This window comes from Thalia democratica, chromosome 5, assembly GCF_965202585.1.
Source record: "Thalia democratica chromosome 5, ktThaDemo2.hap1.1, whole genome shotgun sequence".
NCBI classification, from domain to species: domain Eukaryota; kingdom Metazoa; phylum Chordata; class Thaliacea; order Salpida; family Salpidae; genus Thalia; species Thalia democratica.
Genome location: NC_139169.1, coordinates 53,252,282 through 53,274,611, shown reverse-complemented (window position 1 = coordinate 53,274,611; position 22,330 = coordinate 53,252,282). Strand labels below are relative to the sequence as shown.

General features: G+C 25.6%; 1 protein-coding gene across 1 annotated transcript; it reads left to right on the top strand.

Moving 5' to 3' along the window:
- The first annotated feature begins 438 nt into the window (after window positions 1-438).
- On the top strand, window positions 439-21,237 carry LOC145835848 (thyroid peroxidase-like). The gene is made up of 20 exons (XM_082943586.1): window positions 439-575; window positions 636-707; window positions 1,474-1,562; window positions 2,125-2,264; window positions 3,208-3,339; window positions 3,620-3,828; window positions 4,472-4,626; window positions 6,259-6,414; window positions 10,025-10,115; window positions 11,774-11,876; window positions 12,151-12,315; window positions 14,916-15,068; window positions 15,245-15,357; window positions 15,433-15,521; window positions 16,769-16,947; window positions 17,414-17,570; window positions 17,876-18,209; window positions 18,455-18,630; window positions 18,693-18,790; window positions 19,145-21,237. Exons 1-20 carry the CDS (start codon window positions 527-529, stop codon window positions 19,248-19,250), a joined length of 2,766 nt encoding a protein of 921 aa, XP_082799712.1. The 5' UTR covers window positions 439-526; the 3' UTR covers window positions 19,251-21,237.
- The last annotated feature ends 1,093 nt before the right edge of the window (window positions 21,238-22,330 follow it).

Here is a 22,330-nt window from a genome sequence, read left to right as displayed (position 1 = left end):
TACGATACGTTCATCATACAAGTTATTTTAGCAAGAAGTATTATTCTAGGAGTATACGTATTTTTTTTTATTAATACTTTTTTTTTTTTTTTTTTGAAGTCAAAACTAATAAAAATAAGTTGAAATTAATAAAAACTAGTTTAAATACCAAGCTGTTTTTTTTTCTTGTATTGCAATTTTTGTGATACAAAAGTTTATATCTGTTTATTTAATCTGTTAAAAATATTTAGTAGCACTTACATATGAATGTTTTTTTAAAAAAATATACATTGAAACTTTTTCTTTATAAGTAATGGTCGTTTCACTAAGTTAGGTTTATTAATTTCCTAACTTTATTTTTAAATTAACTATAAAGATCGGTCTACTAGCTAAATAGATAAACAATAGTTTTTACACACTTAATATTTTGAACCTCACGTTTTTTTTTTTTTACTTTTACAGATTATAAATAGGCTATTAGTTCAAACTAAAACAACTAAACGGAGTTGCATTTTTTAATCTCATTTTTATTTTTATAAAATCGTACATGATTCGACTTTACATATTTGTGTTAATAGCTATAACAGCTTTTACAGGTTAGTTTTTACTTTTTAAATTTTTATTAAATTTTTTTATTTGTTTTTTTTTTGTTTAAGGTGCTGCTACAAGAGAGCAAAATAAAACCAAAGGAAACGATGTAGACTATGATGAGCTCCATAATGAATTAGGTTGAATTTTTATACTTGTAGTTGTAAATTAGTACATAAGTTTTACAAAAACGGACATAAAAATTAAAAAATTCAAAGACTTTTTAACAAACATTAAAGATACTTTGATATAAATAAACTACAAGTTAATAGATAATATAAATTAGTTTTAATAAGTCTACATGTACAAATATTATTTAAAAAAAAACTACAAGTTAATAGATAGGTTTTACCTACATAACTTAAATAAATTGTAAAATTTAAGTTTATGAAAACTAAAGTTGTCAAATAGATTAAGTTATAGAACTTTTTTTAAAGTAATTTACCATAAGTTTTTTCTTGTTTTCTTTGCTAGTAATTTTTGCCTTTTTTCTATACATAAAAATTAAAAAAAGTAATACTCAGGAAAAAAAATTGCATACTGTAAAATCAATAACAAAACTTTTGTTTTAAAACTAAAAGCCATATACTAATTTGTTTTGCATTCTTATACTATAAACATAAGTTTATATAAATATCTAAATTAGGAAGTAAAGACTGCATAAAAACTAAAATAAAGTATTATTAAATACTTTTAGTATTTTTACGAGATGAAACTAATAAACATTGTTTTGTAAAAACGTTGTGTATACTAGTATCGTAAGTTTGATGAATATAAGTTTTATTAGTATTGAAGTATAAATATCGTTTATAGCAACAAAGTTATATCTATTGACTCAAAGCTGAATTAAAACAACTTAAATTCATATATGTTTAAATAGTTTCTGAAAAATATTTTTTTATCTAGCAAACTCTTTGGTTCGAAAAACAATGTTCAAAGCAGTACAACAGGTATCTAGAGCTATTAGTAGGACCAACCATCGCTGGAGAACAGAGGTGATATATTATTTTAGTCTTGTATATAAACACTCGTAATCTTAACTCAGGAGTCGGCAAACTGCGGCCCGCGGGCCATTTGCGGCCCTCAAAGCCTAATTCTGCGGCCTGAAAGGTACTTTACAGCTCAAAATACACCTTTTAAGAAACAGTAATAAGAAAAGGTTTTGTAGTAAAAGCTTACAATTAGGTTCTTAATTCAATAACTACTCATTACTAACGCTCTAATATTGCTTATTTAATCGCATTTTTTGTTTAAAGTAGTGCTTTTATATTGATTACTACAAATGTTTTGAAATAACTGCAGCCCGCGGAAGAACTTTTTTTTACAGTGCAGCCCGCGAGCAAGCTTTTCTAAGAAAATTGGCCCGCGACTTATAAAAGGCTTCCGATCCCTGTTTTAACTTGTTAAGGATAGTTTACAACCTAGTATAGAGTATCTTCAAAATTTGTATAAATTTTAATTCTTTTTTTTAATCATATAATTCCGTTTTATACTTTTTAACCATTTCCTCGAACCATTAAGCTAACAAAGATAATTTAACTTCAAACTTTTTAATAGAACATATGGAGCGATCCCCATCAACTTTTACAGTTTTTCAAACAACCACCAAATAAAGATGCAGAAACAATGTCACGTGCTGGTGAGATATTTGATGTCACAATCAACATGGTTAGAGACCAGCTTCCTCACCACCGCAGGTTAAAAACGACTGAATTTTTTGTTAATGCTTTCATTTAAAACTAATATAAAACAAATAATTTTATAAATTTTATTTTCATTTAAGCATCTAAAAGGTTAAAGTCCAGACATAAAATACTGATATGTTTTCAACTTAAAATTGTTTTTCTACTTACTAGCTTTTAAACTTATTAACATAAAAATGTCATATTTCTATTTAAAATTACTCGAAATAAATATATGAATATAATTTATTGCAAGTTATCAATTTTTTATTGGTAGCATATCGGAATCTGAACTGAGTTGAGCATAAGTCAATGTAGAACTTCTTTTTAAGGTCAGAGTTAACTATTGCATTGTAAATAATTTTCTCCGAACGGCAATTGCCCCCTTTTAAATCATATTTGCAGCAACCAGCGCAATTACATTGATTCTGATAACTTTTGTTAAATATATTTTGCTTATGTGACTAAATTATTTACTCCAAATTAGCTTTACATGAATAACTATTCGCATATTATGTCTGTTGAAGATTGTTGATTGTTTTTGTTGGATTCTTCTTTTAATAGATTTATAAACTCTCTGCCGATAACTGAATGCGGAATGCTCGAATTCGAGCTTTAAAATCTGAGGATTAAAAGCACTTTTATTGCTTGTTTGAAATATATGTACTGTTTTTTTTATTCGAAATTTTTGCAATAGACTATTTAAAAGCCCTTCAAGTTGACGCTGTGGAAGGTGATTTAGTTTATCTCATCATACTATCTATTATAAATATATATAAAGGATATAGTTTTTGAAGGACTTTTTATTTCAATTATTTGTTCTGTATAATTTCGATCAAGTATACATAGAACAATAAATCATTAAAATTTTCTTTAGAGACTTATTATAATATAAGCTTTTTTATCTTTTTTTTTACAAAAACACTCCAAGTTTAAAACCAGTTATTAATTATTAAAGGTTCAAAAGAAGAGTTAATACAACAGATGTTTTGTCACAAGAAGTCATCAGAGATCTAATGGAGTTTTCAGGATGTCGAGTCAACCCAGGTCCATTCACTTGTCCACAGACTTGTCTTGATAATATGTATAGGTAAAAACTGTATTAGTTATGATTCTAATAGACAGTAAATTCTAACAGTCATATTTTTTAGTCTTATATACTAAAAGTACAAGTGTTTTATCTTTTTACTCAGTATTTTATTAATTTTAAATGACCAAAATTTTAAATTTTATTTAGTCTATCTATATCTTAAAACACTAAATTAAAGTTCCAAAAACCAATAGTTTACAAAATATTCATTTTTAATTAAGGTAAATAATAGTGTACATGATTCATAATTGTAAACTATAATAAAATCAAATAAAATAAGGACCTATGATGGACAATGCAACAACTTGAATAACCCACACTGGGGTACCACAAATTCTCCTCTTGTTAGATGGCTACCTGCTCAATACGAAAACACTTTTAATTCCCCTAGAGGTTGGGAAGAGGGTAGGTTATACAATGGGTTTCCGCTACCTCTTGTGAGAAGAGTTTCTAATGATGTTGTTGCTGTCCTGAATGAAGATGTCACGAGTAAATACTTAAAAAACCTCATAATTTTAAATAAATAAAATACAATTTCTTTTTAAATCAATCTTCTTTATAAAAAATCTCAAAATATTCTTTTTTAAACTTATAAGATGTAACGTTAAAAGGCGTTAAATCCTTGAGATCCTGATAAGCTAAGCTTATCGGAATATATACCACAGATGTTTTAGTGTCAAAACTTTATTCCGACTAACGGCGTTTCACTTCTCTCAAATAAATTTAAGAACAGATCTACGAAGTCTCAAAAAAAATATTCTATTCTTAGAGCTTTTTTGAGACTCCGTAGATCTGTTCTTAAATTTATTTACGAGCAGTGAAACGCCGTTGGTCGGAATAAAGTTTTGACACAAAAACATCTTTTTTAAACTTATAAAACTTTTTTTTTAAATAAATTGTAACTAAATTTTATTTAATAATGCTTTAACACAGTAATTGCTTAACAACTCTGTGCAACTTTATATAAAAACTTTAATAACAAGTATTTTTACAGTATTTTTTTAATCAATTAACATATGTTACTCTTTCTTAAACCAAATAACTCAGTTTCACGGAGTTGTTAAAAATACCAAAATTTTTTGAATATTTATATAACCATTATAAAACTAAACTAAACAATCTTTTTAAATAGATGATCCAGATTATAGTCATTTGATGGTAGTCTGGGGTCAGTATATTGACCATGATATGAGTTTCACACCACAATCCCTTAGCACTTCAACATTTCAGGGGTTAACAAATTGTCGAGAGACTTGTGAGAACGAGCCTCCTTGTTTTCCAATGGTGGTATGTTACTTTAAATTTATGTTATTTTATAATCATAATTTATTTAAACAATCATACAATTTTAAAATACTTACTGGTTTTGACCTTTGTTTTTTACATTTATGTATTTATAAAACTACCTTAATTTGCAACTTATAAAATTTTTAAAATTAATTATCAAAAGTCACAAAAAATTTTGGGGTTTGAAAATAATGTTGCTTATTTATTTTTTACCTCTACTAATTTGTTTATATTTTCAAAACTTATACACTGTTATTGTCAATTCAAAAACTAAAAGACTGTTGGTAGCTAAATTGATAAAGTAAATTTATTAGCTTTTTTTGTTAAAAATATAGATCTAACTCTATTAGATCAAGGAATGAGCCTTCCTTGCTAAGATTGAATTTCGGTAGGACTTTAGTCAGGATGGATAGAGTTTATCATTAATATTAATTTTCTGGTTTTTACTTCATTTTCATCAATTTTAAAGAAAACTGGGTTTTAATGTTACTTAAATTTCAAAGAGCACACACCGTCTCATCAAGTACAAAAACTTTATTACGTATATTTATTGTGGCTTAAACGCTAAAATTGTTTTATTCAAGCCTATGATTAGTACTTAACAAAGTTTTAATGGTTAATGTTCAAATTTTGAGGTAATAAAAAAAGTTTAAAGAAATACACTGTTTCTTAGTTTTGCTTATAAAAGTAAATAAATCTTAAAAGACTTCATTTTCATTTCATGATTTGATTTTTCCTCAGTCCAATGTATGTTTTAGTTACGTTGTTTGTTTTTATTCTAACTTAATCAATGAAAGTTTCCTTTTTGCAATCTTTTCCTTTAAAAGATCGCTTAAACTTTTTTGACATCTTTATTAGTATTAAAACTTTTAAGTATTATTGCATTGAAACTTTTAAGTATTTTAAGTATTTTAACAATTTTTCTTCATTTTCTTCCTGTTGTTAATTCAGTGTAGCTGGTTTCGTGGTGGTTTTACCCGCTTTTTAAAATTTATCATTGTATTCAGTTTTGACTTGATCTTATTAGATGTTATTGTTAGAACTATTTACTTACTTTTCTCACCGATGGTATGGTTATCACTTCGTTTCAAAAAGTAGTGGTCCACTATATCCACAAACTAGGATCAGTTTTACAAAATTCTAGATCCGACAAGATATTAACTTGGAAAAAATCGGGATCTAATGAATTACTAGCTAAAAACGACTAAATAAAACTTTAGTTATTCAAGTTTAACTAAATCAGTATTTCTTAGGTTTAATATTGTATAATCATTAAGTTTATAACTAAAAAAGGAATTTAAAGGTTTTTAGCCCAAAGTGTATTTTGTTTTTAAACAAAATGTTAGGAATAAATGAAATGCTTAATATAACCAAGTCGCTTCTAGCTTACTAAGTTAAATTGTTCTTAAGTTGTTTGTATGACTTTTAAAACTACATTTAAAATTAGTTTTGCTTTACACTGTATTTATTTTTCTTCCATTAACAAGTTTTTATAAACTAGATTGAGTTGCAAATTACTTTGCTAAATAATTATAGGTTCTTAGTAAAATATGTAACTCGATTAAAGTAATTTTTATAATAAAACTAATGATTTTTTATTGTTTTGCTAAAGGTTCTTCTGTTTATTTGTAGGTACCTGATGATGATCCTAGAGTTACGACTAGAAGGTGTATTCCTTTCTTTAGGTCTTCGGCTGTTTGCGGTAGCGGGGATACTTCATCATTGACAGGAAGAATTATTCCAAGGGAGCAGTTGTCTACAATCAACTCTTTTGTTGACGGATCTGCGGTAAGTTAAATCTAAACTATTTAACTATAGAGTTCAGAACAAATAAATAGGACACAGTAATCTATCCACTAAAAGGAGATTGATAATTAATAATTTATTATTTTTGAGCAAAAACAATTACTCAGTTTCACCGCAGAGCGGATGTTATACCATTATTATTTTACTACAGATTTACTATTTGAAAATCCGCTCTGCAGTGAAACTGAGTAATTTTTTTTTTCTCAAAAATAATAAGTTATTAAAAATCTAAACTATAGCTTATTGAACGACAAAAAGAAGCGCTCAAAACATTTGGTCTAGGGCTTGGTGCACGAAAAAACTCTTTCGGTTATCGAGTCACACACCACAGATACCTTTTAACGTCTTGTCCAGTACTAGTCTATAACTAGTCTATAACAATTACTCTAATGATAGATCTGTCATAAAAAATACTTTTAAATGATGTATACTTTTTGAGTTAAGCTGTTATTGTTTGTATTATATTTAAATAAGTTTCGGTTACTTTAATGAGAAAGATGTAGTAAAGTTATCAATCCTTGATGATCAAACAAAGAAGTAAAACAACAAAACGAATTTTGTTAAGCTTTATTTATGTTATTCCGTTTCACTAAAATACGATCTTAAGATTGAACATAAAGCTGATTCAAATAGAATAAGCTTTTGATTACATGAAAATTACAACTTTTTAGTAATTTTGACGTCCTACTACGTCAAATTACATTACAAATAGAGATTTTAAGTTTACTTACAAACACTTAAGAATAAAATTATTATAAAACACTAAAGTTTTATTAATATACGTTATTAATTCAAGGTAGATATTTTAATTTTTTATATAGCCATATCAAAATTCAATATTTAGCTAAATAGTAAATTTAATGTAAATACTCCTAAATTTCCAATCATTTAAACAAAATAAAAGTTCTCGTTTTTTTGCTGTTTCAAATCTTACACTTTATATGTTTTACAATATTATTTACTGTTTATTGAACGACATAAAAAGCGCTAACTAAGTTTTGTCTAAGGATTTGATGTACGAAAAAGTATTTTGATTGTCGAGTCATACACAACGGATACAGTTTAATTACTTGTCCAGAACAACTAAGTAATATTTTAAGTTTATTAACCAATTAATTAAATACTTAGCAGAGAACATTTTGCTGTTTTTTTTGTAGACTAAATTTTGGTTAAATATCTAACATAAACCCGAAAATTAGAGCCGATCATTTCTAACCCGCAATCATCTCTAACCCGATCATTTCTACCCCGATCATTTCTAACCCAATCGTTTCTAACTCGATCACTTTTAATTTGATCATATCTAACTTGATCACTTCTAACCCGATCATTTCTAACCCGATCACTTCTAACTCAATCACTTCTAACTCAATCATTTCTAACCCGGTCATTTCAAACCCGATCTAGCCAGGTCATTTCTAACTCAATCACTAAAAATTTGTTTATTTTTGAATTCTTTTATCAGAATTTATTTCAAAAACAAACATAACTTTACAAAATTGTTCTTTTATTGAAATTTAAATTTATTTTATCTCAAACAAAACAAAGTGCTTATTTAGTTCTACTTAAATTGTACTTTTAATATTTAATAACTTCAACTTGTTATAGTTTCAGACTACTTTCTTTATTTTGTTTTTTTATTTTGTTATGTTAATCTGCATAAATCAAACCATTTTTTGATTATATGAGATTTACTGAACGAAAATTATTCTTATTCAAGGGGAAATTTAAGACAACTGCTTGACTTTAAAATTTCAACAAACATGAATTTCTTTGTTCTTAAAGTAGTTTTTTACAGAATTTAGTAGCTAAATGATGCGGCTTAAGCAAATTATGTTTTTTTATTCGGGTTTATTGGGTCGGTGCTAGGGCCCAGCCTATAGAAAAAGTAAGACATTTTGGCTTTTTTTTAGTCTGCGTGGCATATCTAAAAAATAAATATATTTTTTTACTGGCTTTCTTTTCATTATTTTTCAGTGAGTTAATCTAAAAAATCAGTCTATTTGTTTTTATATAAACTTAATAATTTTTGGGATAGTAGTCATTTTTGGTATTTCCAGTTTTGTTCTTTAATTAAGGTCTCCTTGCTTAGTCAGATTTTCAAATCTAAGTTCACTGAGAAAAATAACGGAAATGCTATTTTTAATATTTTTATTATATATGCTACGCAAACTAAGATCCACAAAAGGGTCTATAAATGTTCCTTTATTTGCTTAGCATTTTTGTAACTTTAAATTTAAAAAATATTACAAAACACATTTCATTTTTTCCTTAAATCTATTTGAGATCTTTCGTAGTAAGTCTTATCAAAAATTGTATCTTAATCAATTAAACTGAATAGAAATTGAAATAAGATTATAATGTAGTTTAAAGTTTTAAAATATAAAATGACTTAATAATCGAGTGTAAAAACTAACTAAATGTTTATACTGTAGAACTATTAAAACTCATTAGATTAAAATCAAACTTAAATAAACCAGCGATAAAAATAAATTTATTTTTTATCTTTTTTATGACGGTTTATTTTACGAGATATTCTACGCAGACTGAAAAAAAACAAAATGTCCCATTTTATTTTCAAAAGGCCAAAATGTCCTACTATAGGATCTAGCACCGTCAAATCTAGCAACGTCAAGTCCGAGAATGATCAAGTCTCGTCTAGTAATCCTCTTTAAAGTTTTCATTTTAGTTTATCTATTGTATAGAAATTTTTATCATTGATTCACTTTTTTTTAAGTAGAACTATATTCAGACTAATGTTAAAATATTTATTTCTTATATTTTTACTTTATTAAAAAAAGTTAAAACAACGTCAGTATGATCAAAATAAAAACAAAAAAAAAATTCTTTTTAACTTTATATAGTTAAACTAAATATAATTACGAGCAATTGCTCGTAAAAATTCTTTTTTATAAAGTAAACTAAACATAGAAAAATAAATACAACATCTTAAGTAGTAATTTAAGTCGTATCTAAAATTTTTTAAATAGTTTATAAACGTAAGTGAAAATTTTTATGAAGATTAACTAGACGATATTTAGTAACCTTCGGACTTGTTATATTAACAAACAAGTTTGTTTAGGTGGTATATCTAAAAGTTTAAATTCTCCACTTAATAAATCTAAAGTGTTTAAGCTCGCTTGATTTTTTTTCTCTATATATAAAAAGATACGTACAAGTTGGAGAAGAATTTATCCAAGTTTTTAAGCTTGAAGTGGAAATTCACCGACTATAAAATAATAATAGATTATTCAACAACTGTACAACGCTAGCGCTAGACTTACAGCATGGCATCTTAACTTTTATATGAAGATATTTGTATCTAAATGTTACACTTTCAAGAGTTTAACTTTTAAAATTTATTCGTGTTAAAAGTAATTCTATTTATGTAAATGACAATAAAATACAACTTAAACATTGTAATAACAGCTAAGTTTAAGAATTCTACAAAAAAAAAATTAAAATTTTACAATTACAAAAAGTAAAACTTACTTCTCAACAAAAAACTTAGTTTAGCTTTTATCTAAAAGTTTTGTTTTTTTTAATTTAAAACTTATTCTAAAGACATATAATATACAAATTTATTTTTAAGTTGTACGGAAACTCAGAAAGTTCAAACTTGGAGCTTAGAAATCTTACAACAGAAGATGGTTTAATGAAAGCCAACTCAAGATTTTACGACAGTCGGTAGTTTTTTATAACAAAAGCTGACAAGTTAAATGAAAATAAAAATAAATAACCTTAAAATTTCTTATAAATTTGCAAAATCTATTAAAATTATCTTCAAGACCATTGATTCAACTATCGCCGGAAAAGTAACTATCGTTAGAAAAAAAACTCAATCAAATCTTAATCAAAAAAGTATTTCAATTGTAACATATAGGTAAAAACAGAATCTTCAATACATAGTTCGTCATGCTTCTGCTGAAACTTAAAAACAAATACTAAATTATGAGTATACATTCAAATAGTATTGAAAATCATAGTTAACACATTTTTACCTTTTGAATTATTTTGATCCTATAAAGAATTTTTTGACGTTTAATTTAAAACTTTTTGAATATAAATGAGGTTAATAGAAAACCAGTATGTTAAAATTAAAAATGTTTTAAATTTTGTACTAAAATTAAAATAAGAGCTAAAATTTTTGTAGCAAGTATAAAAATTATATTTCTTTACAATTTTTGAAGTTTTTTTTGTTGTTATAAAACATCTGGATCAATAAAATTCTTCACAGACGTTCTTCAATTATAAACATAAAGCTAGTAGAGAAAAAAAAGTATGCTATTGAAGACTGTTTTACTTATTTTAAAATAAAACGCACATGGTTTTCAAAAAAACAAGGTCTTATTTGGTTACTTTATGCTTATTAAAATGCTTATATTTAATAAAATTTACGTAAAACACATATTAATGAAATAAATAAAAATTAACTGACATTTTTTAACTCAAAATTAAAGTATATTTAAAATCAACTTACAAAGTTTTAAAAGTCTTAAGACTCGTTTAAATTTAAAATCAATCAACAAATTTGTATTGTAATTACAAAAATTGTTTTTTTAATTTAAAGTTAATGTTTGAATAAGTTCTTTATTTAAAAACATAAAAGGTAACAAAATTTTGCATTAAAGCATAATAAACAAAAAAAAAAAAAAAAGTTCATTGAGGTCTAAACTGTACAGTTTTTACATTAGATTAAATTGTGTATCCTTGATAATAACCATTTCAACATTTTATTATTATACAAAAAGGTCTAAAATATTATTTAAATATACAGACTAATAAGCCATTGATATTTTTACGAAGTAGCTAATATCTGTTATACAACTATCTGTAATTTATCGTACTAGTTTGTATTTGACCTAAAATAAGTTTATAAAAAATATGCTGAAACGCAGAATACTGTTAAACTTTCAGAATAATTTTTTATAATTATTTTGTATAAAAAGATGTATTTAAACTATATAAATTTTTATTTCAACATTTTGTATACATTTATAAAAATAAGTGTTTTCTTACTACAAAACTAACATAAATAGTTCTTAGTTTTAGTGTTTTATTATCAACTTTGCATTATACAAGAGTTTTTCTAACTCTATCTACGAATTTATTGGAAAAACTTAATACTACCTCATATGTGATGTTAAATGATAGAATATATATGTTTAGTGATCAAGTTGTAAGGAATTTTTGTACAAAGATTTTACAAATTTAACTAATAATTAAAAAATCATTTAAATAATGCAATTGTTTATTTTAAAATTTACTCAAAGTTTAAATGTTGATATTTTATTTTCAAATTACAACTAGTTTTAATTACAATTTCAATACATTTTTTTAGATGGACGAGAATTTTTACCTTTTAATCCAGCTAATCCATGCGTTCAAGATAGGTTTGATACAAGTGGGGAACAGATACCTTGTTTTAAAGCGGGTGACCCTAGGTAAACAGAATAAAAGTGTTTATGCTATTTATTTGCAATTTTATACTTTGTAGCTAACATTAAAATATTTTTTTATTAATTTAATTGTTTTATCTCGAACACAAAAGTCTTAATATCATTAATACTTTTAAACCAAGCATATCTTACTTTTATTATCCAGAAGATAAAGTATATTTTCATTACTTTTTAACACCAAAAAACATTTTAGCAATTGCTTGTGCCACTGAGTTTAAGTAAAACTACAAACAACCATTAACAAAATTTACACATATAGAGCAAGTGAGCACCAAACTTTAGCATCAATTCACACACTTTGGTTAAGAGAACACAATCGAATAGCTAAAAGATTAAAAGTTATTAATCCACACTGGTCAGGAGAAGCACTTTACCACGAAGCTAGAAAAATTGTTTCAGCTTTGCATCAGATAGTTAACTGGAAGTTAGTTTACCTAAATTGAAAGCTAAAATTTCTTACAGTTGTTTCTGGAAAAAAATTACATCATTATGATTAATGATAGTTTTTAAGTTTAGTTTATAAATAAAACTAAGTTAAATCAGCTTTTATTTGATATTTATAGTGTAAATGATTTTTCTTAAAATAAAGTTGCAATTTAACAGTAAAACTATTGTTTACTTAAATTTGATAAGGTCTGGTAGTCTCAACTAAGCTCGGTAATTTTAAAATAATACCAATTTACAAACCTGTGTATCTGAAATTTTGTATACGATTGTCCGCTTGGAGGGCCTGGTAGCACTGGCGGAACAGGTACTGCCTCAGAGTCACTTCTAATAGTTGCATGGCTCTGGCCAGTACCCTTCTCTTGACTACGTGTACAGTGTCTCTTACTCATATCCATTAAAAGTATATATAAACAATATATAATATAAACAATATATAATATATACAAATATCAATAATATATCAAATATGAATATCAATATGTGACGAATATTATAAAAGAATATCAATAACAACAGAAGTATAAATATCAATATTTTAAATAAAATTTAATATCATTTAATAACTACAGAAACTTTAACCTTAAATATCACTAAATATTGCTAAAAATCAATAATAGATTATACACCACTATAAAAATTCTAAATGGCTTAACTTTTATAAATACAGAAAACTTAAACCTTAGTTATCACTAAAATAAAACGTAAATTCACTAACAAAATATATACAACTATAAAACTACTAAATTTATTATTAAAAAAAATAAATATGAGGTTGCAAATAATAAAATGATGAAATGTAAGCAGAGAATAAATAAGAACTCATAGTTGCTTTATTTACTAAGAATTCCTTCTTGCAGAGAAAACTAAACTTAACTTTGCCAACACACAGTTTTTTGCTAAAAACTCAAAATCTCAAACTCCAAACTGAAGACATATTTTAGTGTACCTAGAGTTTTTATGACTATTTTGGCCTTTTAAGAAAAATAGTCTAACATTACACGATAAACAAAATACTAAAAAAAATTTCTTTAAATTTTTGAAGTAAAAGGCAATCTATTAAAGGTGTTTAAGTTATTAGAAAATGTATAAATTGCTAGCTTAGAACGATAAGTCTGAAACGGAGTAATATTAGCCATGCTGTTCACGTAGCTTTGGTACGTTTCTGTAAATCTGCAGAAACGTCTATTTTGTGCGAAAAAACTTGCTTTTGTTTCAATTCTTCAGTTTATAAAGGCCCTGCTTTCTTAGCTTTTAGTATTTATTTATACTTAGTTTTACAATCCTGAGAGATAATTTCGACATCTATGTACTCTTTAGCACTTTTAGTGTCGTAAAAATTGAACAAATTATATACATCTAAATTGTATACCTATAGCTCATATAAATTTTATTTATCAAAAAGCTACCCATTGTAAATTTTATTATAATAAAATCTGTAGATTTTTCTTCAAAAAATAAAATCATACAATTTTATGTTACTAAAATTTGCATAATTAAATGTGGTTTCTATTGACTACGTTAAATGTTCGATTTTGAAAATTTCCATAAAAGTTCCGGAAGTTGTATAGTTAACAATATCAATTATAATTTTAAATTTTATTAACAATATAGAATTCTATTTGATTCTATTTGAATAAGGTTTTATTCAAATAAAGATCTCGTTTGACAAGTTTCAAGCGAGTGAAACATTGTATTGTTAACAGAATTTAAAATTTATAATTGATCATTCTTCTTTTATTTAAGTAGAGAACTTTGATTGTCATCTTTAAAGTATAAAGTACACAGTTGACAATATAACTGTTTTTGAGTTAAATTGTCATTTTCTTATACTTATTTTCAATGAAAGTTTTGTTGATTTACACAAGTGGAAACATATAAATTGCCTTGTATACAGTTATCACTCATACTTCAACATTCCATTAATTTTTGAAGTATTAACATAACTGCATACTTTTATATTAAGTTCAATAACAATAGAGGTAGTTGAAATTGCTCTGTTCCCGCTAGGACGTTATTACGCGTCATTTCAGATGTTTTCAGACTCGTAACTTTTTTAAGCTAGCTACGTCCCTGGCCCATGCATACAACAGCATTTTTTCAGCGTATAAAATTCAACTGCATCTGTTTTAAAAAAATTTTTTTTTTCATGCTAAGTTATGTTATTGAGTTTGAATTGTTATTGAGTCGTATTTAAAAATATATATATTATAAATAGCTATTATAAATAGACATACTAGTAAGATAATTTCAATCTCATTAGAATAAACGTGACTGGATACTAGTTTGAGCAAAATGGATTAATTACACAAACTGCTAAACTGCAGTGAATTTGGCACTGTAATTTACTATAAGTAATAAAGTAAAACAAAGTGTTTACAAAAACGAATGCATAAGTCATAATTTATCAGTATTTATTAAAATAACTCTCAAAATTTTACTATACTTTTAACTTACTTTTAAAAACTTAAGCACATAAAGTAGTAAGACAATTTACGCACATAAGCTACATCTGAACAAACCAAAGTACCTAAATACTTAGGATTGAAATTAACCAGTTATTCTAAAAAATAATTTAAGCGAATACTTGCCGAAGATTTTGGGCCCAACAGGAATGCAAAGAATGGGAAATTTTTCAGGATACGATCCAAGTGTAAACCCTACAACCTCAAACGTTTTTGCAACTGCAGCATTTAGATTTGGACATGTTACAATTCATCCTGAATTCAGAAGGTTTTTTAGTTTTTCTTTAAGTATACTTTTACCTAACTATTTATTGGTAAAAGAAAAATGTTTTTGGTAGCATATGTTTAAAATTAAGTTATATAAACTTTGAAAAATTCATTAACAAGTCACAAATAAGGAAACAATAAGAAAAATTAGTTTGAATACGGCTGTTTTTTGTAAAGGTTAAACGAAACTTTTGACGATCATCCTCAGTTTCCCACAATCTTACTTCATGAAGCTTTTTTTTCTTCATGGAGAATTATTAGACAGGGAGGTCTTGATCCTATCATGAGAGGTTTAAATCAACTATTAAATTTTTTATCATGTTTATTATCAAAAACTATATTACTTACAAATAAATATTTTACAGGTTTGATAGGAAGACCAGCTAAGCTAGCGCGTCCTGATGAGCTAATGAATGAAGAGCTAAGAGAAAAATTGTTTGCACTTCAAAATCAAGTACTTTAACTTATTTTACTTATTCACTGTAGGTAAAGATTATTCAAATGTTAAACAAAGTTTTATACTTCTAAATTAAAAAATACTTAAACATCCAGCAGAACTATCCTTTTTAAATCACACTATAAATAGTTAAAGTCTATTTTACTTTTAACTAAAAATCTAATAACTAAAAATTTAAAGCCTATTTTTAAAAAAGAGGCGTTTAATATATTGAGTTAGTATCTATTTAAATATTTTATATAATCGATCAAAACTACATTTCTAAACATGTAAAAAGTTACATTTAAAATACATTTTTTCAAAAGTTTATTTAGCAAACTAAGTTTTACTTAAAGAGCTCGTCACTACTTAAAGAAAAAGACTTCTTAAAAATTAAGTTTAAATAAGTGAATTGTTAATTAAGCAATTAGTTAGATTATTGAGCAATAAGTAAAATAGACAACACAAACCAAAACAAATTAATACCTTCTGGTAAAGTTTTTAATAACAAATTTAGTAAATATTTAAGTAACTCACAGTTTCTAAAATTATTACTATAAGTTAGGAGTGATAAGATCTATAAACTGATTAATTTTTGTTAAGCATACATACTTACGATTTAAACATTTCAGTAAAATTGGTCGGCTTTAAGAGCATAAGCTATGTCTAGAAAATCTAAAAAGTCTGTTTATTTTTTTTTTATCTTTTTGTAACTTTGTAAATTGAATATCAAATTATTAAGTTATTGTGTAGCTGTATATACTTAAAAGGAGTAAAAATAGTTAAATAAGACCTCGTTTTTGTTTCTTTTTCAACTATAATTCAACTAAAGCATTATAAGTAGTTATTTTTAGCTACTTACAACTTAAACTTTTAAATTAATTCTTAATTCAATTTATAAACAAACTCAAAAATATTAACTTTTAGGGCAGACTTTTAAAGTTTTACTTTATTTTTAGTTACATAAATTATGCTCTAAAAGCAGACAAATTATATTGAAATGAATAAACCGTAAGTATGCATGTTTAACGAAGATTAACTAGTTTTAGAGTCTTACAGCTCCTAACTTATATTTCTTAATTAAATTTTATGATTCATTCAATTTTACTAAGTTTTACCTTAACACCATATAACTCATTTGTTTATTTAAAAGCCGTTACTTTTTAGTTAACAAATCTCTAATGAAGGTAAGAAATGAAAACCACAATAAACATTACCTAGCTGATGTTATTTATACTTAATGTTACAATCTTTTCATTTATCAGGTAGCACTCGATCTTGCTTCCTTGAACATACAGAGAGGTAGAGATCACGGGCTTCCAGGCTACAACGATTGGAGGGTTTGGTGCGGAATGCCTTTTGCTGACAATTTTACTGCACTTGCTGGTGAAATTAGCAATTCCGAAGTCAGAAATCGTCTAGAGAGACTTTATGGTCATCCAAGGTGACTTTATTTTTAATATAAAATTGTTTAAATACTTTTTAAGTATTAAATATTTAGTTAAATCAAAAAAAAATTAATTATTCTTTAATAGCTTTGTTTTCTTACAATAAAGTTAGTTGTATAGTTACACTACTTTTTAAAAAGTACTAAAACTAAGATTTTAATAGTACAGTAAATCCAATACAAATATATTACAAAACTTAAACTTTAAAACTTTAAAGTTGCTGTATTGGAAGTTTTCAACTTCTTTTTTTATGTCGGAACTACTATTTATTACTGTTTAGAAATGTTAAATCACTTTGTCTGTAACTTAAAAAAGAAACATTTTAAAAAAATGTTGTTTTTGTTATACTACGCTATAAGTTAAAAATAGTTTTTGACAAACAGTTTCAGTCATCTTCATATTTACCATCAAATAAAAAAACGTTTAATTTTTTTATTCAAGTTTCGTAACTTAATTTTTCAGCAACGTCGACGTTTGGGTAGCAGGTTTAGTAGAGGACCTAATCGAAGGTTCAAGAGTTGGACCGCTTTTCGAATGTATGCTTGTTAGACAGTTTAGAAACTTAAGAGATGGTGATAGATTCTTTTACAGAAACCAAGGACAGTTTAACAACGAACAAGTAAGACTGTTAAGTCTTAAAACAAATATTAGTTGTTTAGAAAATTGTGCTGTCTGGGTAAATAATTTTATGAACTTCTAAAAATAAACTTGCAAAAATTTTAAAGAAAGTTTTTCGCTATAAGAGCTTGAGGAAATTAGAATTTCTAACATGAAAATTTTTTGGAGACGAATCTTTTTTTAATTTTCTAACAATTTACATATTTTAAGTAGTTTATAGTGGTAAAGAGTTTTTATGTCGAAAATATTTAAGAGAAAGCATATAAAGTTTATGAATACAATAAATAATAAATAAATAAAATACAGCTGGAAACGTTGGAGGGGTACTCGATGGCAAGAATAATTTGCGAGAACACAGGACTAGACCGTGTACAAAGAGATGTGTTCAGGCTAGCTAGCTTTCCACGTGATTTCGTTCAGTGCCAAGATATTCCCACAATCAACCTTGAACTTTGGAGGGAGAGCGCTGAAATTGGCAACTGTGGTGTTCCTCCGACCATTGAAGGTGGAGCTTGGCGAAGATGTGGAAGTGACCCTATGAGTGTAACGTATTACTGTCGCAGGGGAACATCTATAATGGGAAGAGCAGAGCTGCGATGCGAAGATGGAAGTTTTAATGGAGAAGCTCCAACTTGCATTGGTCTGTAACTTTAAAAAAAGTTTATGAATAAGTTTAGGTATTAGGCAGTCTTAATCTTTTGATTCAAAATATATGACAATTCTTAAAACTGATTAACACATTAAATAACTTTGTAGTTATTTCATTAGATAACTAAACTTTTTTTTTATGCACTGATAAATTCGAATGTTATAGAAACACTAAAACTTAATTACAAAGTAGTGCTTATGTGCTCTTTCTTATAATTAAACTATTTTCTTCTAAAGACAATAACGAATGCGAAACTAACAATGGAGGATGTGAAGGTTCTTGTCAAAACACTTTTGGTGGATTTAATTGTGAGTGTCCAGATGAAAATATGGAAATCGACCCTGATGACGACAAAAAGTGTCGGGTTGTTCCTACCACAACAAGGCCCAGTGCTGTCGGTGTTGAAAATGATGTAAGTTGAAGTTTGATTGATTTTTTTTTTTTGATAATTTTATTTTATTTTGTAATTTACAGGACAACCTTAATGTTGCAGCTGTAGTCGTTGGAGTATTGTTAGCCATAACCGTAATTGGAACAACTATTGTTATCACTATGGTTGTAATGAAGTACATGTCAGTTCTTGTTTTTAGTAGCATTTTTATTTTCCAAAATAAAGTAAAAGTTCTAAGCAAAATTAAAGTTTTTGTTACCAACATTTTAAATATTTAGTAGCACGTATATATCTTAAAAAAGATAATATAACCATATCTTAATCGCATCATGTAATTTTTTTTAGTTAGTTTACAATTTTATACTCATTATAACCAATATAAATAAAACATTTTTATACCGTAATAAAATAAAAATAGCTAGAGGTTCATTATACACTGTATTTTTATTTTTTAAATTTAAAGTTATTCTTATTAAAACATTGAAATAACTAAGTTTTTCAGTATAAAATAAGTAACTTGTGAAAATGAAAACAGAAAACTGCGCAAGATGAACGCAAACTCTATATCAAAAATAAGTTTTGATGACTCAAACTCAAGTAAATCAGAATTCGAGAATCCAAGTTTTAAATCAGATCAATAGAATTACATTGAACAAGACACTTTTATCTATGCAATGATGTAATGCTATATTTGTAGTGTTCGAATTTTTTTTTAATTTTTCCAAACTTGTCAAAACAAGAAAACTGAAGATTTAAAGAAACTAATCATAAATCTGTTTTATATAAAAAATCAATTAATTACAAAAAGTTATAAAACTTACTAAACTTAACTTATATTTATATTTATACAGCAGCCAACAACTAAAATTTGTTTTAAATTGTTAAAGTTTTATAAACTTAAGGGTTTTAGTACGCCTTCATCGGTGTAATTTTATTTTTAAATCAGTTTGTTTTACTTAGATACAGTTGTTGTAAAAGAAAAAGTGCTTAAATATTTTTTGTACAAAAATAATATACAACACCTAATTGCTTTATTTTACAATTGAATCTGTATTTTATATTTTCAAAAAAAATTATACCTAAGTTGCTACAATTAAAAAAGAAATTCTATAGCAGCGATTCATAAACGTTGAAAAATTGCTTCCTTAACTATTTAAACAAAAGTTCTTAGCAAAATAAAATTGTTTTACATTAAAATTTATTTAAAAGATTCTTTTTATAATAATCTTATTATTTCGTTATCATTTAATTTATGTTTATAAACAAATATCTAGTTTAATACTTTATAAGTTGCCCATTAATATTTAGAGTATATTCTAGCATAAAAGATTTAAATTCCATGTATTAGAAAATCTAACTAAAAAAATAAACATTTTTCATAAACTTCTTTTACACTTTAACACAAATAAGCTGAACATATTTAAATGACCCCTACAAATGCATCTGATAAACTTAGCAACACTTTATACATAAATTGTAATAAGTTTTTAGCTGAAAGTCGTTTAATACTAATATTGATGACAAGATGCAACATTTTTTAATGAATCAGTTAGGTTGATAAAGTAAATCGTTAAATAAATAAAAACATCCTATATATTAAAGATTTGTTGATAACCAACACAACTATAAGTTTATTATGTATAAAATCTTTGTACTTTCAAATTTAAATTGAAATACCATGAGAAAGTTGTACTAAAATTGTATATCATATAAACAATTTTAGTCTTATATACAACATTTAATTTTAAAATAATGTTAATCCGACATTAAACGACTAAAATGTAAGTTTATTCAAATTTTATAAATAGATAAACTTTTTAATTTTTTAATTTATTAACCACAACTCATAAGAATTATTGATAGAGAAAGTTTAATTTAAATATTAAGCAAAGTTATAACTAAACAATTGAAAATAAAATTTGATAAACGAAACAAGTTTAAACAGCAAACATATGTAAAATTCAATAACAATTCAAAATATAAATTTAAGCGTTTGCTAATAAAGATCCTAGTGAAACAAGTTCATTGGAATATTTAGTAAGAAAGTAATATTAGAAAACTAAGTTAAACTATAAAATTTCAAAATAAAAACAAATCGATAATAGCTTTATTAAAATGGTAAAAAATAACTAATGCATAAAAAAAGTTATTATTTTAGAGATGAAAATAAAATAGTCGTACATACTACATACACATTTCTTTAGCTTACACAAGTCAGGCATAAGGTTTAGAACTTAAACTGCTTCTATGTTTTTAAATGATAACCATTTTTCAATAAGTTCCATCAAAAATATATTCAGGCTATATTTCACATAAATTTTAGATTGATAAATAAATGATGTTAAACAGAAGGTGTAATACTTATTTTATTTTTCAAGTTATTAGTTTTGATGTTTATGTTTGCCATACCAATGTTATTTAGTATACTATTAGTCAAGTATTGATTTATTATATTCAGTAAAAGTTATCTATCCTTCTTTACTTAAAATAACACTGATGACCTTTGGTAAAAATTTCTTTTATTGGTTTTGTATTATCTTTAAATAAACTGAATCATGATTAACAACTGCTTAAACATATTTAAAATTTGCTTTGTTTTAAAATGTTAATAAATTTTTTTTATGTCTGTGTTTAATATTTATTTATTATTTCTTACAAATTTATGCACAAAACTTACCTTTAAAACAGTTTTAAAAAACAGTTACACTAAACAACTTTTTAAGTGTTTAAATAATTTTAAACTTCCGACAGACTTTTTTTTTTCAAAATTTTTAATAAACTTGTTTGTTTTTTGTTTCAGTAGGGCAACGACTTTTTTCTTTAACACTTGGATTGTTTTTTTAACCTGAATTAAAAACTCTGACACATTTTTTCTGCACTTTTTTACTTAAATTATGAATTGAAATACTAAGTTTAGTTAATGAATGCAAAAACTATCGTTCTAGTAAGTTTGTCCTATATAAAATATGGTTAGTATTTTTTTACGAAACATTGCTTTATTTAAACATTTAAGAACCCACATTTTATGATAAGTGTTTTATTTTTAAGATCGTTCGACTAAGACTTTTTAATACTTGGTAAAAGTATTATGGAGGCAAAAAAACTCACGTTTTAAAGAATAAAAAATGACAGAAAAATCAAGTGAACAACTTATAACTATAATTAACCAAGAACTAGAACAGGGTCAATAGGCATCTGGTGGTTGCGGGGCAAGTATAAATACTCCTGGGCTGCAGTTATAGTTTTAGTTTGTACTCATCATAACAGCTCCAAACTATCCAGTATAAGTTTCAAATTTCTCGTATATTTTTCCTGAGAGTTTTTTTTTTTTGCTCTTTGTTATAAATCTCAGAGTATCTAGAGTAAGTTTCAAAACTTTCATTCTCGGGACAAATTTGCATGTTCGCGAGCCGCTTTTATAGGCCACAGCCAATGAAAAAGAAAAAAATGCTCGCGGACCGCAGTTTTCCGACCCGTGAGCTAAAAGAATGTTACTTTTTAATATTAAAAATAGACTAAAACTTAAAATCATACTAAAGCGAATCAACAGTATTAATTTACAATAACTAAATTAAACTTTATAGAATTAAAAAAAAACTATTATTTAAACTAATTAATAAAATAATTTTAAAAGTATTTTCTGGTATACGATTTTTTTTTGTTTACATAAACTGGTCTTAAACTGATGTACAAATAAAATTTTTAGAATATGTAGCTGAAA

Bases quoted from the DNA above. Each gene is read 5' to 3' on its own strand.
- LOC145835848 (XM_082943586.1), top strand. From the start codon at position 527: ATGATTCGACTTTACATATTTGTGTTAATAGCTATAACAGCTTTTACA. The intron at 3,340-3,619 runs GTAAAAACTGTA...AAATAAAATAAG, and splicing joins TGTCTTGATAATATGTATAG to GACCTATGATGGACAATGCA. The intron at 3,829-4,471 runs GTAAATACTTAA...CTTTTTAAATAG, and splicing joins CCTGAATGAAGATGTCACGA to ATGATCCAGATTATAGTCAT.